Raw genomic sequence first — 18,604 nt, forward strand, 5'->3', positions numbered from 1 at the left:
CAAGGCTGAATATTTTGAGCTTTGACCACTGATGGGGAAGAAAAGCTAAGTGTAAAAGATCTTTTGTCTTCACAGCACTGTCGTAGAAGGATCCATGTTTCTTACACAGTAATTAACTCTGTTTTCCAAGACCAATTTTACGCTGATCGGGCAGGCGCACACCCGACCCGATCGGGCGTGAAATCGCGCGAGACGATGTCGGGACACTCGCCTGACGTCATCTCGTGCTTGTGCGATATTTCGGTCGGTGGGCGCACACAAAAGTCGGAATGGCGCTCGCCAACAATTAAGAGGGCAATTAAGCCCATTAACAGCGCAATTGTCTGTCATTTTACGTAGCCTGTCCAACCTTACGGTTGGCGGATGAGCGAATTGACCAGGCAATCTTTACATTTTTCACAAAACCTCATCCAAGGGTGGGATGAGGTTTCCATTATTAAATAAAATAAAAATAGAAATCTGTGGACAGCATTTTTATAATCTATATATTCAGGTGCCTGATTGTGATGCTTACACATTTTTTTCCTGATTTTCAAAAAGTTATTTCCTGTGTTTCTGGTCTTCATCTCCCTTAGGCAGCTCTCTGCCTTCAAGGAGCTTTCTATCAGCGCTCACCCACGTCCACGTTGACATCATCCCCTGCCCTCCCCACACCCCCCACCCCGGCAGCGCATACTTTTCAACGCGCACTTCACACAGACTGGCCATTTTTTCCTTTTATTCATTCACGGGATGTGGGCTTCGCTGGCTGGGCCAGCATTTATTGCCTATCCCTAGTTGCCCTTGAGAAGGTGGTGGTGAGCTGCCTTCTTGAACCGCTGCAGTCCATGTGGTGTAGGTACACTCACAGTGCTGTTAGGGAGGGAGTTCCAGTATTTTGACCCAGCGACAGTGAAGGAACGGTGATTTATTTCAAAGTCAGTATGCTGAGTGACTTGGAGGGGAACTTCCAGGCGGTGGTGTTCCCATGTATCTGCCCTTGTCCTTCTAGATGGTAGTGGTCATGGGTTTGGAAGGTGCTGCCTAAGGAGCCTTGGTCAATTCGTGCACTGCGTTTTGTATATGGTACACACTGCTGCCACTGTGCATCGGTAGTGGAGGGAGTGAATGTTTGTGGATGTGGTGCCAATTAAGCAGGCTGCTTTATCCTGAACGGTGTCAAGCTTCTTCAGTGTTGTGGGAGGTGGACTCATCCAGGCAAGGGGGGAGTATTCCATCACATTCCTGACTTGTGCCTTGTAGATGGCGGACAAGCTTGGGGGAGTCAGGAGGTGAGTTACTCGTTGCAGGATTCCTAACCTTTGACCTGCTCTGGTAGCCACAGTATTTGTATGGCTAGATTGCTAGTCCAGTTCAGTTTCTATGAGGAACAAAGACAGCAGGAAAATTATCTTATTTACACTATAGTAAGCATACCGGGGGAGTTGGCATGGAAGGGGGTAAGGGAAAATGGTGGTGAGTAGGGGGCATGATGAGGCATCAGTTATCAATAAGTTGGCATAGGGGCTATAAAGGGCCATGGGGATATATGGGATATAAAGCGTATGCAGGCCTTTGGCTTCGGTAGAGGGACATGAGTTGGCATGGAGGTATGAGAGGACATGGGGGCGATTGGGGCATGAGGTGGCATAGGTTGGCTTAGGGCATGGGGAGTGTATGGGGGGGTGTGAGGGGTGAGGGCGGGAGGGCTGTTTTTTGTTGTGACAATTTGTTAAATTAAATTCAACAAAGTGCTGAGTTACACAGAGGCTTCTGCCCAGCCAGCCTCTGCACCTGGCAGCTGCAGAATTGTACTGAGGTTGGTGGGCCCAACTTATGAACCAGCCAAGTCAACCCCTGGGATGAAAGTCAGAACTGCAGGCCGCCATTCTCCCGACTCTGCGTACCCAACCTAGGAGTGAAAATCTGGGTCCGAGTGAATTTCTAGTTGTTTAATATTAATCCTCACAAGAACACAAGAATTAGGAGCAGGGATAGGCCATTTGGCCCCTCGAGCCTGCTCCTCCATTCGATAAGATCATTGCTGATCTGATTGTGGACTTGACTCCATTTTTCTGTCTGCCCCCCACAACCCTTGACTCCCTTGTCAATCAAAAATATATCTAACTCAGTCTTGAATATATTCAATGATCCAGCCTCCACTGCTCTACGGGAAGAGAATTCCACAGTCTAATGACCCTCTGAGAGGAAAAAATTCCTCCTCATCCCTGACTTAAATTGGAGAACCCTAATTTTTAAACTGTGTCCCCTAGTTCTAGACTCTCACACTAGGGAAAACATCCTCTCAGCATTCACCCTGTCAAGTTGCCTCAGGATCTTTTATATTTCAATAAGATTACCTCGTATTCTTCTAAACTTGTAAACTGCTCTGAACAGCTTCTAATGCAATTATATCCATTCTTAAGTAAGGAGACCATAACTGTACACAGTACTCCAAGTGCGGTCCCACTAAGGCCCTACAGCTGTAGCAACATTTCCCTACCATTCAATTTTCCTTGCAATAAACACCACATTCCATTTGCCTTTAATCACCTCTTGTACCTTGCCATGACTCACTGGGGATAGCGCACTGTAATATCAGCCCCACTGTTCCCTGAGCCACGACAAATGTGAAAAGTTTGACCAAACCACCAAATTGCCCCAATTCTACCGAGCTGTTTAATTTAGGTTAACAGAATACGAGCACCAGGTTTGTAAACTTAATAAGTGAATAAACATTTACTGAACAAATTGTCTTTAACTCATGGCAAAAGAAAGAAATATGAACTGCTAACTTCTAACACTATAACTTAAACTCTACCCCCTTCTTAAATCCCTGTACACACAAGACACATGAAACACACAAAAACATGGAGTTTAAGGGTAGGATAAAACAGTTCAATAGCACCAACCTGGAGTACAGGATTCGATGGGTTGATTTTGATCGATGTCTTCCAAATTCCTTTCAGTTCTTGTTGATAACACGAGGTGGTCTTCCAGCACTTTCAGTATTTAGCTCACTAGTTGAGCACTTGCCTTTCAATGTCTCTAACAGGGATTTTCCCCCTTTTGCCTCTTTACAGGGATTTTCAGAGAGAGAGAACAGGTTATAGAGATATGAGGAGAAAAAGCCAGCTAGCTATTATTGTAGGATTACTGGAATCTTACATGCATTGGAGAAAGAGGTTTTAGATCTTGTTCCTTTTAGGCTGGGAGGTATTCAGCTGTACTGCTCTCACACAAAACCTGGTCACCTGGTCAGGAACCAATTAAAACTTTGTTGCCAGGCAGCTCCCTTGGTCCAAGACTCCTTTCTGGCACCATCCTGTCTTTCATGGCACTTTGTTCCAGGACTTCAGCATTGTATATATCTCTCATTCTGTTCCAGTGGCCATGTCTTTCAAACTGTAGCCATTGTAAAGTTAACCCACAGTCCAACAGAAAATAAAAAGATATGTTCTTTACAACATTCCAACAAAAATAAAAAGATATGTTCCTTATAACCTGCATGCTAACTTGTTGCGATTCATGTACCAGGACAACCAGATCCCCATGTATGGTAGATTTCTGCAGTTTCTCTCAATTTATAATAATGTGCTGCTTTTCTGCTTTTCCTGCCAAAGTGGACACGTTCACATTTTGCCACATTATACTCCATCTGCCGAATTTTTGCCACTCACTTAGCCTATCTAAATCCCTTTGTAGACTCTCGATACCCTCTTAACAACTAACTTTCCTACCTATCTTTGTGTCATCAGCAAGTCATCAATGAGTGCAGCTCCAACAACACTCAAGAAGCTTGACACCATCCATGATAAAGCAGCCCACTTGATTGGCACCCCATCCACCACCTTAAACCTTAAATCCACCACTGGAGTTCAAATAAAAGTGTCATTTCAGACATCCTGGATGGAGGCGGCAGCCCTGGCATGAGGTGGAAGCAGATCTCTGGCAGCCTAGCTGAAGAGGAGTTGGATCAAGGCGTCCCTGGTATCCCTGCCTCCCTGAAGGATACAGAGGTCTGCCTCCACGCCCTCAGCGTTCTCTGCACCGTGCTCGTCTTCTGACTCACCACTGAATTCATCCTCTGTGGCCTGTAGAGCTGCCTCAAGATCCTCTTCCTCCAGTGGGTCCCGCCTTGCCAGTGCCAGATTGTGGAGAGTGCAGCATGTAACCACTATCAGTGACAGCTGCACTGGGGGGCATTGTAGTGCTCCCCCTGAAAGTCCTAGGCATCGGAAGAGCATCTTCAGAAGACCTATGGTCCTCTCCATCACTGCCCTTGTGGAGGCATGACTCCTATTATAACGCTGCTCTGCCGCTGTTCTTGGATGGTGGAGAGGCGTCATAAGCCACCTTTTCAATGGATAGCCCTTGTCACCCAGCAGCCACCCATCCAGTCAGGCTGGAGCACTGAAGAGCCTCGACACCTGGGAGTGTCTCACGATTTAAGAATTGTGGAATCTGCCAGGGTACCTTGCACAGACTTGCAGAATCTGCACCCTGTGGTCACATACTATCTGGACGTTCATGGAGTGGAATCCCTTCCTGTTGACAAAGGCACCTGGCTGACCCACTGGCACCTTAACGGCCACATGGGTGAAGTTCATGGCACCCTGGTCGCGGGGGAACACAGCAATCGCTGCAAACCCTCTGGCTCACTCAGCCTGGCTGGCCTCGTTTGTACGGAAATGAATAAATGTCATTACCCACCTGAACAAAGCTTCTGTCACCAGCCTGATGCAACTGTGGACAGCTGATTGGGAGACTCCACACAGATCCCCCACTGAGCCCTGGAAAGAGCCGGAGGCATAGAAGTTGAGGGCCACTGTGACCTTCAGAGTCACTGGCCTGGGGCGTCCACCCATTCAGTTGGAGCTGATGTCAGGCCCAAACATCTGACAAATGGAGGTCACCATCTCCCTGAAGAAGTGGAGCCTCCTTTCGGCATTGCACCTCGGACATAGTGAGGTAGCTGCGTTGCTGCCTGTAAACCCTGGCAGCAGGATAGTGGCGTCTTCTGTCACCCCTTCCGCCTTGGACTACCTGTTGGCCCTGCACCCCTTGTGCCTGCGCCTCTCCTCCCACAGGTCACTTCCTTGGAAGCTGCATTGGGACACCCGGCCTCCTCTCCCTTCTTCCTCTCTTCCTCCTCAGAGGAGGTGCCTCCAGCAGAGACCACAATCCCCATTACCAGGGTTACAGAAGGCTGTCTTAAACCTGGAAGGGTCCACACAGTCAAAATTCTCCAGGGGGCCTTGGAAACACCAATGAGTCCTGAAATGAAGCCTAGGAATGCTAAGAATGAAGCTCAGAATAGAGATAAAGCTGTCAAGCTTAAATAAGCAACCAGCAACAAACTATCTCCTAAACTCCTCACTACTCACAATGGCAACGCTGCTGACCCTTTTTATCCCTCCCTTGGATGAGGTTTTGCAGAAGGTTGCCTGCCTGCCTGCCCATTTTGCCCGTGCGATGAGCATCGGCAACACAAAATCAGGAACAATTGCCTTTTTAATTGCCTTAACTGGCCTTTTAATTGTTGGCGGGCCTGGCTCTGACATCCACACCCCCCCGGCTGACCTGAAGATTGCTCATGTGCGGGATGACATCAGGACGCTCGCCCCACGTCATCTCGCGTGATTTCATGCCCGATCAGGTCGGGCACGCGCTTGCCTGCGAGGTGTAACATTCTGCCCATGAGCATAAGATGTCATAAGAGAAAATGGCACGTCAGAAGGTTACCCATGTTGGTTTAATTGAGTCAGGATAGAAAAGTTAGAGCCATAAAACAGCAAGTGGGCTTACTTAGCTGGAGAGCTGGAGATGTGGACCGGAATTTTCCGGCCCTGTTGGCGTTAGGCGTCATGGCGGGTGGAGTGTTGGGGATACAATATGCTGAGAAGGCCAAAAATTGGTTTCACGCCATTGTGAAACCAGTTTGTGAGCATCCACTCCACCCTTCAATGGTGGGCCGCGTTTTCCTCTGCCGCACTTCGGGAACCTAATTTCAATACTTTAGCATCTCATCATAAGCTCTACTTGCCAGAATCGTCCCCCACCCGCTGGATCATCTGGGCACATTGGCGTGATTTCACAACTTTACATAAATGACGTGCACCTGGTGAGCTGCATTTCGCTCGGGGCATTGAGGTTTGTCTACCTACCTTGCTTCGGGCAGCACTCGCAGTCATCAGCACCAGGCTTGGCGGGCAGCACCACATCACTTTTAGGGAGGCTCACGGGCAGGTCTCTACCTGCCAGGCCAGCAGTAAAGCAGGAATGGCTTTTCAATGGTTGCAGGGCTAGGGCCTGCTTGGGGAAAGGGAGAAGTGGCCTCAGGCAAGGGAAGAGGCTGCAGGGCGAAGGCTGTATTGGGGAAGGGGGATATCCCAGGGTGTGTGTGGAGACACATGTTGATCTGTGCAAGTGGCCTCAAGATGGTGAGGGCTGAGGAGGCAGTATTCAGAGGGGATGAGACCAGATGGAGATGTGAGGGTACGTGTGAGACAGTGGGTGGTGATGTCCCTTGAGCTGGCAGTGAGTGAGATGCCAGTGAATGTGTGATGGCCTCGTTAGTGTGTGAGTTTAGAGTGATCAGATGGTTGCCTTACCCTGGCGACAAGGATTAGATCATTCATCCATTTTCTGCATTGGAATGCCAACCTCTTGTGTGCAGCATTGGCACTGATCACCTCTGCCACTACCTGCCAAGCTGAAGTGGTTAGACTGATGGGCTTCCTGCAGCTAGAGTGGGATAGAGGACATTGCATCGGACCTCCATAGTTTCCAGAAGGCGTCCAGGGATGCGTCACTGAATTGGGGGCTGCACTCTTCTTAGCTTTTAGGGCCATGTCTTCACCAGAGCAGTCCTGGGCTGCAAGCATTGAGGAGTGTATTCACGGCTGCAGTTTAAGTGTGGTGCCCAGCATGAGGAAGTGGCGAGGTAATGGCGTGGTCATTGCAGCCAGTGGTAAAACAACATTTTTTCCCACACACTACTGCACTTAGTGAAAATCTGGGATGATTCCACTCGTGATGTCTACACTGTTTGCAAAGAAATGCAGTCCAGAGAGATGTTTTGTTTTGGGAGTTAGAGCTAAATTAGTTTATAAGTGTTCAGTGAACCCTGGTAGACTAAGTCATCATGGAGATGGATGTAGCTTAAGAAAGTTCTCTGGTTTCAATTTATCTGTGTGTTTGCTGGGAGAGGAGGATGGTTGCAGTATGGACCTTGGTGTGGTTTGCTGCTCACAGAGCTGTTAGCAGGCTCGAGGCAAATAGGGCTCAGAGAAGTTATGTGAGGCATTTGTAGCTTGGTGCAGCCAGGAGTGAAGTTCTGAGAAACCCAGGGGTAGTTTCAGGTAAGTTAGCGAGTGCTCTCCAACAGAGTTGCAAGTGTGCTGGTAATTAGAGGTGAGAGTGCAGCTTTGTGAATCCTGTGGAACCCAGTCTTAGGAGCAGAGATTGAACAACAGGAGGTGAGCAATCATTGAGGCTGTCCAAATCAGAGCGGTTTCTGAGGGAGTTCAGAGGCTAGACCTTCAAAAGTGAAGAGTTGAAATCTCTCATGAGGGAGACAGAGCTTTAATGTGATATTGTGACTCACAGTGATCACTGACACCTGGGTCAGATCTGTCTTGGTCACATTTGCCATTTAATGTGCAGGGTGGTAACAGTTTGCCTGTTAATTCCTATTTACTTCATGTTAATTCTGATATTGTAATTTGTTTTGCTTTTCTGACTTTGTATAGTAAAGTTCATTCTGTTTGTTTAAAGTTGTGGAATCATCTGGCTTTATTCTCTTAGCAAGTACCTAGGATTTCAAATTTTACCTACTTTAAACAAAAAGTTAATGATCCCTAACCAGGTCATAACAGGTTTCCCTTTATCACTTTGTGTCTGAGGTTTGACCCCAGCCCTGAACCCAGCACTTGTATTCCTGTTTTTTTTTCTCTTTATGGCTCCTAGGACTGTAACTGTTGCATGCCTCCTTTCATTTCTCCAATGTCCCCCACAAGTTCTTAGCCCAATCCTTCAGCACTCTTCAAGCTTCTCACTCGCTGTTTGTTGGCCCAGTCAAAACTGACTCTTTAGTAAGCCCACAACTTCAGCGTGTCACTTTTGGTATCCTCCAAAGGGCCCAACAAGGCACACATTGCTGCTCCTTTAAGTGCATCAGCCACAACTGCCCCATCCTATTTTCTCATCATCGTCTACTCCACAAAATTATCAAAGAAGACAGGTAAATCACACAGTAACATTTCTTTATTAAGACTTGAGACTATGTAACTCATAGCATTTTGAAATCAGAATGCACAAGTATGCTGTTACCTTGTTCAACAAACATATTCCTCCATTTAACCTTAACAAGCCCGAATGTTTCCAGCTCTGGCCACTGATGGGAAACAAGTGTTCAAGAGTAGAAGATTCTCACAACACAGTCTTAGAAGGATTATCAAGAACTTTCTGGAATGTGTCCACATCACAATCAGCCAGGAGCTTGATGTAATTCTCTACAAACATCATGATACACTTTCAGACTGGATTAGATTGGAAGATTTTAGGCAATAGTTAACTCTGTTTCCTCAGGCTTCAACAGAATTGCTGATAGCTCTTGTTTGATGAACTCTTCTATACATTTTTATGACACTTTTAGTACATAGTGTTGTAACACTACATGGAGTTCACAGCTGGGTACCTGAGGCCTGTTGTTCATATCTATAAACATTCAGCCCTACCAAATGAAAATGATTGCACATATTTATTGACTTCCCAACATGTGATAGTACAGCAGTTGTTGGCCAGCATCAACATGATATTGGCCTTTCAGTAAATGGGACCGTCCTACCTGAGTTTAGCTCTGATAGCCACATGTGACCCTATAATCAAGCTCCTGGCTGATTGTGGCGTGGACGCATTCCAGAAAGTTCTTGATAATCCTTCTAAGACTGTGTTGTGAGTATCTTCTACCCTTGAACACTTGTTTCCCATCAGTGGCCAGAAAATAAAGCTGGGAAAATGAGAAGCAAATTGATTTACAAATTTGGAAATGGACACCATCATTCAGGAGTTACTGCCTACTAAGGATGCAGACCCCACCCAACTGCAAGAGAGAAAGTGTGGAAGGAAAAACCAAATGGACCTTGCAGCAGCTGAGGGAATATTTCCAGGGTATGGTGAGGTTTGTTAAAGGGAAACTAGTTAACCATCGCCAACACCAATGGAGGGTAGGGTAGAGGAACCAAAAATGCTAAAAAAAAGAGAGCTTTGTTGGAAATCTTTGGCCTCGAGAGTCGATGGGGTGATTATGAGGGGCTTCTCTGTCAGGAAATACCAAGTCTCACATTCTTATTTATGTTAATGACCATACATGATCTAATATGATAACTAACTTTGAATAAAACTTGATAAACATGTTTTTTCCAATAACATTTCATTTCAGTACAGCATTTGCATGTAACTGCACAGTAATTTTCACTGGCATCTATCCTTGTGATATTTCCATATAAGACCTGACTAAAAAACACTTCTGTCAGTTCAAAGGGGTAAATCTTACTGAGTTTTTTGTTTCTTCTTATGAGTGATTTTACAAAGTTCCTTCAACAGTAGAGCCAGTAGAACTGTAACAAAGAGGAACAAAGACAGCAGGAAAACCATCACATCGACACAATAGTAAGCATACCAGGGGAGTCGGTAAAATTCTGAGCGCAAATGTGCTGCACCTTTGTGTCGCGCAACATACTCAATCCAGAAAATGGCTCTCTCCATTGGAGACTCTGGTTGGTCCCTGTGGAGAGCAGAGAGTTTCTGCATATTATCCCGATAAGATGTGTTGTTTATAACCTCATTAAGTGCCTGCAATAGATCTGTTGACTGCATGGCTGTGAAATCCATCACTTTTGCTGCACCTCGGATTTCAAGTCTGAGTAAATTGTCAAACTGGTCAAAAAACAGAGGTATGCCAACTACTGGCACCCCATGGTAGATGGCTTCATAAACTCCATTGGTGCCACCATGGGCAACGAAAGCTCGTGTCTTGGGGTGCCCTAGAAGGTCATTCTGAGGGATCCATTTTGTCAGTAGTGTATTATTTCCTATGTTGGGAGGGATCTTTCCTTCATATCTCCAAATAACTTTCTGAGGTACTTGAGCAAAGGCCTCTGCTATTTTCATTGTAATGTGCATTGGCAAAGAGCTGACCATGGTCCCCAGAGACATCACAATAATCCCATGTTCCCCTGAGGATTGGATCAACTCTTCAAACTCTGCTTCTAGAGGTTTGGACGGTTTACACTGGAATCCACCAATGTAAACAATATTTGGCATGGTGGGTCTCGGGAATTCAAATATAAAATCTGCTCTCATCAGCCACACATCTGCCCCTAGAAGAATTGTCTCGATATCTGTGTCTGGGCCCAGATATCGATGGTAGAGTTCATTGTACATGGGATGAATTAGGAATTTTATAACAGACAACTGCAAAAGACTTAAGACGACATTTTTTGTTCTTTGTAGAAAACTCATTTTATCTGTCAATCGTGAGCCGGGGATTGGAATGTAGGACAGTGGTGATGGGACGAAGAGAAAATGAGCTTCTCCACTGGTGAGCCATCGAACATTATACACCAAAGGGAGTTTTAAATAATAAGCAAGCATTGGGCCTATTGGAAAAACAGGATCTGCAAGTACTAAGTCGAAGTGCACATTTTCAAGTTGGCTTAACAAAGTTTTGTTTTCAAAGACTAAAATGCTAAGCTTTTTAACAGAGCTATGGCAGGTGTACATAAAAGACATTAGTTTGTATTGGAATTTAACAAAATCCCATGGTGTTGAACCATTCTGTAAAATATCCATTGACTTTTGGACAAATCTTCGCAAAATGTCTTCACTTGTGGTTTTCCCAAGGTTTCCTTGCAGTTCAACCATGATGGATCGATATAGGTCAGGCTGCTCATTGACATACCAACTTGTTGAGAAATAAAACACAGTGTTGTTGTGCCCATGAAGTTTCAGTTCTTCAATTAGAATTCTCATATTGATCCAGTGACTTCCATCAGCAGGTACAACTAATATATTAGCTCCCTGGCTCATTGTACAAGACATGATGATAATGATACTAAGAGCATACACAACCTGGAATCTGATTTTCCATCCAGGACACTTCATATTGAGAGGAAATGATAGTCCGATCCTGTTGCACAATTAAATAGAAATATGGGCGATACAACATAAATTGGAAAACATAGGTACATAATAAATAGAAGCATGAGTAAGCCATAATGACCCTTGTACTTCCTCCACCATTCAATAAGATCATGGCTGAACTTTTAAATCGATTCCTGCCCCATCCCCATTTCCTTTTATTTCCAATCTTCAGTGGACTCAATGACTGAGCATTCATAGCTCCCTGGGGTAAAGGGTTCCAAAGATTTACAATCCTCAATGAAGAAATTTCTCCACATTTCAGTTCTAAATGGCTGCCCTCTTATCCAGATACCAGGAACTGAGTTCTAGGCTATCCAGCCAAGGGAAACATCCACTACCCTGTCATGTTCCCTAGGAATTTTGGACCTTTCGGTGAGATCACCTCTCAATCTTCTAAGCCCCTGTGAATATAACCCTATTCTACTCAGCTCCTCCTCATATGATAGTCCTCTCATCCTAGGAATCGATTTAGTGACTCTTTCTTGCATTCCCTCGAAAGCAACTGTATTGATCCTTAGGTAAGATGACCAAAGCTGTACACATTACACAAAATGTAGTCTCACCAACCGCATTTAAATAACTGCAACAAGACATCCTTACTAACCCTTTGCAATAGTCCCTATCCGGGACTAAGTGTTGGTGGGCGGGGACGGGGAGTCTTTCCTGCAACGGAGGCCACTGGCAATTCGTGCCTTATCACATGTTGCCAGCCTCCTTAATTATGCAGTGGAGGGTTTTCCAACATATGTGGTGGCGCGGGCTGGATGGCACGTAATCCGCCATCTTATCGGGATGCCATATTTAAAAGGCACCCGGAGAGCAACCTACCCAGGGAGGAGATGGCCTCAAGAGGACAGGGAGGTCCAGCAGCCAAAATCAGCGATGCCTCCCTGGGCCATCTGCTCGATGAAGTGGATGCCAGGAGGGACGCCCTCTATCCAGAGGATAGGAAGAGGAGGCCAAGCAGGGAGACAAACCAAACATGGGAGGAAGACTCCAGGGCAGTCAGTGCCCAAGGTGTGAACCAGAGGACTGCCTTGAAGTGCAAGAAGCCCAGATGAATGACCTCAATTGCTCTGCCAGGGTAAGTGAACCCTTAACTTCTCAGAGTCATCTTACTGAATGGTACAGGGGACATGCGCCTTGGTAGCAATGTGATAAGGTGATGTCTCATAGTCCACAGTAGTCCATCTACTTTGCAGTTGGAGAGGCCGCTGTGGGTCCCTGACCCTTCCACACAGAAATATGCTCTCTGAGAGGTGGGATGTGGGGAAGTGGTTCAGGTGTTGAGGCCATCAGCAAGCACCGCTAATGACATGCCTCTGTGAGGCTTATCCTTATATCTACATGGGCTCACTGCTCTGGAGGGTGTTGCTCCAGAACCTTTGTGGGCAACCTTCAGTGCATCAATTACATGGCACACAGTCCAGTGGGTTACTTGTACGACTGGAAGCATGAGAAAGAAACCTGAAACCCATATCCTCTACCCGATGATCTCTCTTTGTGCAGGATAAGTTAAGCCATAATAGGAGAGAGAGAGGGTGGAGAAGACACGAGGGGGCCGGCCATGCTTCAAAGACCTCACCAACTTTAAGGAGCGGGCAGCCCAGCTGGCAGGGGTGGAACGGGAAAGAGCCTGCAGAAATGGAGAGGTCGGCGGGCAGCCTCCATCCAGTAAGGACCCATGCATGTCACATTGAAACCTAAGGGTTACACGTTCCTCCGTGTTGGAGGCAGCTCATGCAGTCACTCACTACCTCTTGTCTCACTTACAGGTGCCAGCAGGAAGAAGGCAGGGCCTAAAGGAAACAAAGTCCTGTCCAGCACTCAGACAAGCCCACAGAGGACCGAGGACATTGCAGAGGAAGAATGTGAACCTGTAGGGGTGTCACAGCAGTCACCTGCACCCTCCACCAGCCCAGAGACACCTTGGTGGGTTTTAGATCTAATTTAGGAAGGGTCTCACGTTCTAGTGGTCACTGCACGGACACATGACTGCACCAGGAGGAGGCAGGGTCAGGCAAGCTCACTGGCACTCAGGGGACTGCTGGGAAAGAGAAACCTGCAAGGTCGGAGTCAGATGATGAGCCTCTGGAATCGGTCGCTCACAAGGTGCTGGTGAGGCAGCAAGAGATGGGGGAACATCAGGCAGAGATGGTGGAGGCCCTCAACAGAGTGGCATGCGAGGCGGAGGAGTCAGTTCTCTGATGAAGTAGTGCTGAACTGTACAGACATAGAGGCCTCCATGTGGAGGGTGGCAGAGACCATGGAGAAGCTGGCCCAGCAGATTCTGATGGAGATGCACACAGATCTGCACTCCATCGCTGTAACCATGGGTGAGCTTTCGCAGTGGCTATGTGAGAGGGGGAACAAGGCACATCGACCTCCCTCCAGGTGCCTCTTCCCCTCAGGGAGTCAGGCAGGGATCCTCAGGCACCCAAAGGGTGGAGGAGTAGCAGTTGGACAACCCTGGGACATCCACTCAGGACTCTATGAGGGTGTCCGGCCTTTCCGAATCCCTCTTACCCCAGGGTAATTTGATAAAGTGGATTCAAAATTGGCTTAGTTGTAGGAGGCAGTGGGTGGTGACAGAAGGATGCTTTAGTGACTGGAAGCCAGTGTCCAGTGGCGTACCACAGGGATCTGTGCTCGGTCCTCTATTATTTGTCATTTATATAAACGACATAAATGACTATGTTGGGGGTAGGATTAGTAAATTTGCTGATGACACAAAGATTGGCCGGGTGGTTAACAATGAGGTTGAGTGTCTTGGGCTACAGGAAGATATAGATGGGATGGTCAGATGGGCAGATAAGTGGCAGATGGAATTTAACCCTGAAAAGTGTGAGGTGATACACTTTGGAAGGAGTAATTTGACAAGGAAGTATTCAATGAACGGCATGGCACTAGGAAGTTCTGATGAACAAAGGGACCTTGGCGTGTGTGTCCATAGATCTCTGAAGGCGGAGGGGCATGTTAGTGGGGTGGTGAAAAAGGCATATGGGACACTTGCCTTTATCAATTGAGGTATAGATTACAAAAGTAGGGAGGTCATGTTGGAGTTGTATAGAACCTTGGTGAGGCCACAGCTGGAGTACTGTGTGCAGTTCTGGTCGCCACATTATAGGAAGGATGTGATTGCACTGGAGGGGGTGCAGAGGAGATTCACCAGGATGTTGCCTGGGGTAAAACATTTAAGTTATGAAGAGAGATTGGATAGACTTGGGTTGTTTTCGTTGGAGCAGAGAAGACTGAGGGGCAACCTGATCAAGGTGTACAAGATTTTGAGGGGCATGGACAGGGTGGATAGGGAGCAGCTGTTCACCTTAGTTGAAGGGTCAGTCACAAGGGGGCATAAGTTCAAGGTGAGGGGCAGGAGGTTTAGGGGGGATGTGAGGAAAAACTTTTTTACCCAGAGGGTGGTGACGGTCTGGAATGCGCTGCCTGGGAGGGTGGTGGAGGCGGGTTGCCTCACATCCTTTAAAAAGTACTTGGATGAGCATTTGGCACGTCATAACATTCAAGGCTATGGGCCAGTACTGGTAAATGGGATTAGGTAGGTAGGTCAGGTGTTTTTCACATGTCGATGCAGACTCGATGGGCCGAAGGGCCTCTTCTGCACTGTGTGATTCTGTGATTCTGTAAACTGCAGGCATTTCCCAACACCTCATGTTAAGCTAATGCATCATAATTCCCTGGTTTTCATTTCAACTTTCTTAAAACTGGAGTGATGTGCAACTTTTTAACCTAAAGGGATGGTTCCTGAATCAAGAAAACTTTGGGAGATTATAGTTGGGCTGTCTGCAATATTGTTGTACAGACACTAGATGCAGCTCTGCCTGCCTTGCTCAGGAGATCTATTCATTGCATTTGAAAGATTAGTCTTAACTTGTAGGTTATGAAACACATTGTCATGAAATCAAACTTTAACTTACTGATGAAGTATAAATCAAAGAATGTAGTCAGTCTTGTATTGTCTTGTAGTATTGCTACCGGAGCTGAGATTTTAACTAAAATGAAGGGTGCAGTCATTTAATACAATTGTACATTCAGTCTCAAGTGAATTTCTGATTGTGCAACATTAATTCTTGCGTGAATTACTATTCATGTTTTGCAATAATCTTTTTGTTGGCATGGGTACATACCCGTTCTGACAACAGTGCCTCTAGAATTAACAAAAACCAAAATACCTGGAAAAACTCAGCAGGTCGGACAGCATCTGCGGAGAGGAACACAGTTAACGTTTCGAGTCCATAAGACTCTTCAACAGAACCAAGGAAAAATAGAAAAGAGGTGAAATATAAGCTGGTTTAAGTGGGGGTGGGACAGGTAGAGCTGGGTAGAGGGTCAGTGATAGGTGGAGATAACCAAAAGATGTCATAGACAAAAGGACAAAGAGGTGTTGAAGCTGGTGATATTATCCAAGGAATGTGATAATAAAGGTACAGATAGCCCTAGTGGGGGTGGGGTGGGGGAAAGGGATCGAAATAGGCTAAAAGGCAGAGATAAAACAATGAATAGAAATACATTTAAAAATAATGGAAATAGGTGGGAAAAGAAAAATCTATATAAATATTTGGAAAAAAGGGGGATCGGAAAGGGGGTGGGGATGGAGGGGAGAGTTCATGATCTAAAATTGTTGAACTCAATATTCAGTCTGGAAGGCTTTAAAGTGCCTAGTCGGAAGATGAGGTGCTGTTCCTCCAGTTTGCGTTGAGCTTCACTGGAACAATGCAGCAAGCCAAGGACGGACATGTGGGCATGAGGGCAGGGTGGAGTGTTGAAATGGCAAGCTACAGGGAGGTCTGGGTCATGCTTGTGGACAGACTGAAGGTGTTCCGCAAAACGGTCACCCAGTCTGCGTTTGGTCTCTCCAATGTAGAGGAAACCACATTGGGAGCAGCGAATGCAGTAGACTAAATTGAGGGAAGTGCAAGTGAAATGCTGCTTCACTTGAAAGGAATGTTTGGGCCTTTGGACGGTGAGGAGGGGGGAAGTAAAGGGGCAGGTGTTGCACCTTCTGCGGTTGCATGGGAAGGTGCCATGGGAGGGGTTTGAGGTGTAGGGGGTGATGGAGGAGTGGACCAGGATGGCCCGGAGGGAACAATCCCTACGGAATGCCGCCAGAGGGGGTGAAGGGAAGATGTGTTTGATGGTGGTATCATGCTGGAGTTGGCGGAAATAGCGGAGGATGATCCTTCGAATGCGGAGGCTGGTGGGGTGATAAGTGAGGACAAGGGGGACCCTATCATGGTTCTGGGAGGGAGAGGAAGGTGTGAGGGCGGATGCGCGGGAGACGGGCCGGACACGGTTGAGGGCCCTGTCAACCACCATGGGTGGAAAACCTCAGTCAAGGAAGAAGGAGGACATGTCAGAGGAACTGTTTTTGAAAGTGGCATCATCAGAACAGATGCGACAGAGGTGAAGGAACTGAGAGAATGGGATGGACTCCTTATAGGAAACAGGGTGTGAGGAGCTGTAGTCGAGGTAGTTGTGGGAGTCGGTAGGCTTGTAATGAATATTGGTGGACAGTCTATCACCAGAAATTGAGACAGAGAGGTCAAGGAAGGGAAGGGAAGTGTCAGAGATGAACCATGTGAAAATGATGGAGGGGTGGAGATTGGAAGCAAAGTTAATAAATTTTTCCAGGTCCAGAAAGAGCATGAAGCAGCACCGAAGCAATCATTGATGTACCGGAGAAAGAGTTGTGGGAGGGGGCCGGAGTAGGACTGGAACAATGCATGTTCCGCATACCCCATAAAGAGACAGGCATAACTGGGGCCCATGGGGGTACCTATAGTCACCCTTCTTATTTGGAGGAAGTGAGAGGAGTTTGAGAAGAAATTGTTCAGTGTGAGAACAAGTTCAGCCAGAATGCTCAATTGGACAATGATATTGTTGTGGGCGAGGTGCGGTTGAGGGCACTTTAATTAGCTGGTGAAAACATAAGAGTGAATTTTACAATGGCACGAAATGATAAGCCATTCAGAACAAATCACTGCACTGTGTGCTGTTCTGACAAAAGCTCACCGACTTGCTGAATATATATTTTCTGTTTTCATTTTAACATTGGAGTCCCTCCTAATATCACTTCTCTATTTCTCTCTTCTTACCAGCTCACACCGATCCTAATGTTGCTCTGTAACCATGCCTATATAAATTGAGTTTCTCTATCTTCTACCCCTCTTGCCTTTCCTTTAAAATCCACTTTTCTAACACCCAGTGAACACCCATGCCAAATTGTTCACCAAGATATCTTCACTGCTTTCCTCCCACAGCTTCTACATCTATTGACTGCTCATCCTCTGTGATTTCAATCTCCTTTTCAACTCATCATGCCGTCCCCTCTTAGTTCATTAGTTTCCTGTACTCCCTTAATCTCTCGCTCCATGTAAACTCACCGTGTAAACTCACCAGCGTGATTTCCCACTGGTGGCACGGACGATCGGGTGGGGCGGAGGTGGCACGATTCCAGTCGGACCTTCATCTGCATCCAATTAACGGGACGCAAATCAGTTTCACACTGGCCTCTTGTGGGAATCATGATCGCCACGCCGGACGGGAGCGTAAGACCCCATAACGATTTTTCAGCTCCCGCCGCATTGCTCATCCGCCCCCCCTGCCCCTGCTATTAAAGCCACCGCAGGGTCACTAGAAAATTCCGGCCTACCTTTCGATTTGCCTTTCTAATTGCTTGCTGTACCTGCAGGTTAGCTTTCGAGGACTTGTGTAAATGCGCACCCAAGTCGCTGTGAACCCAAACTTTCACAGCCTACTAAAAATATTCTGCTCTGTCATTCTTCCTGTCAAGTGCATCATTTCACACTTACTCATGGGAATTTCTGATACGGTTATGTCTGTACTTAGCAAAATATTAAAGAAGTCTTACTTGTGGGCTGAATGTCTTCCCGTGTGAACGAAAAGTTTGGATATGATAGAATCAGATCGTATTGGATTGGGAGGTGGTGAAGAGGGAGCAGCAAGTTCCAGCACGTGTCCAAGATCAACAAGCTCCTTAACCACTCAATACTTATTTATAGATTCAAGGAATTTTACAACAACTGATATTAGCGTAATGCGTCTTTATTTTTCCGTTTCGCCTTTCTTAATTATGGAGGAATGGTTCCTAACTCAAGGGAGCTTTGGATGATTATAGTTAGGCTTTCTGCAATATTATTGTAGAGAAACTGAAAGCACATCTGCACTTCTGGCCTGAGAATATCTATTTATCACATTTTAAAGATTAAGTTTAACTTGTAGTTTTTAAAACTCCTCGTCATGAAGTTTTAACCTTTTACTTACTGATGAAGCACAAATGGTGCGCTGCAGTCAGTCTTGTGTTCCTGGTAGCTGGGATTTCAATTAAAATGAAGAGTACAGTAATTTAATACAACTGGCAGGTCCAAGATCTAAGTGA

General features: G+C 46.3%; 1 protein-coding gene across 5 annotated transcripts; it reads right to left on the reverse strand.

The window, feature by feature from the left end:
- Positions 1 to 9,398: 9,398 nt before the first annotated feature.
- On the reverse strand, positions 9,399 to 18,181 carry LOC144668222 (UDP-glucuronosyltransferase 2A2-like). Of its 5 annotated transcripts, none has more exons than XM_078529983.1 (2): positions 17,589 to 17,829; positions 9,399 to 11,173 (listed from the first exon to the last, which is right to left on the reverse strand). In XM_078529983.1, the coding sequence occupies exons 1-2, from the start codon at positions 17,795 to 17,797 to the stop codon at positions 9,535 to 9,537; spliced, it is 1,848 nt and encodes a 615-aa protein (XP_078386109.1). In that variant the 5' UTR covers positions 17,798 to 17,829; the 3' UTR covers positions 9,399 to 9,534. The 5 variants fall into 5 exon arrangements, with proteins under 5 accessions (XP_078386109.1, XP_078386110.1, XP_078386111.1 ...); XM_078529984.1 differs by lacking the exon at positions 17,589 to 17,829 and adding an exon at positions 18,077 to 18,181 and having other exon boundaries at positions 9,400 to 11,173; XM_078529985.1 differs by lacking the exon at positions 17,589 to 17,829 and adding an exon at positions 17,858 to 18,044 and having other exon boundaries at positions 9,400 to 11,173.
- Between the last annotated feature and the right edge of the window lie 423 nt (positions 18,182 to 18,604).

The sequence above is a fragment of the Cetorhinus maximus genome, chromosome 26 (assembly GCF_964194155.1).
Source record: "Cetorhinus maximus chromosome 26, sCetMax3.hap1.1, whole genome shotgun sequence".
NCBI lineage: Eukaryota > Metazoa > Chordata > Chondrichthyes > Lamniformes > Cetorhinidae > Cetorhinus > Cetorhinus maximus.

What these genes read in the sequence shown, in the direction of transcription:
- LOC144668222 (XM_078529983.1), bottom strand. Translation starts at nt 17,797, where the DNA reads ATGAGCAATGCGGCGGGAGCTGAAAAATCGTTATGGGGTCTTACGCTC. An exon ending in CACGCTGGTGAGTTTACACG is followed by an intron (nt 11,174 to 17,588) that starts GTGAGTTTACAT and finishes ATTGTGCAACAG; the next exon opens with GATCGGACTATCATTTCCTC.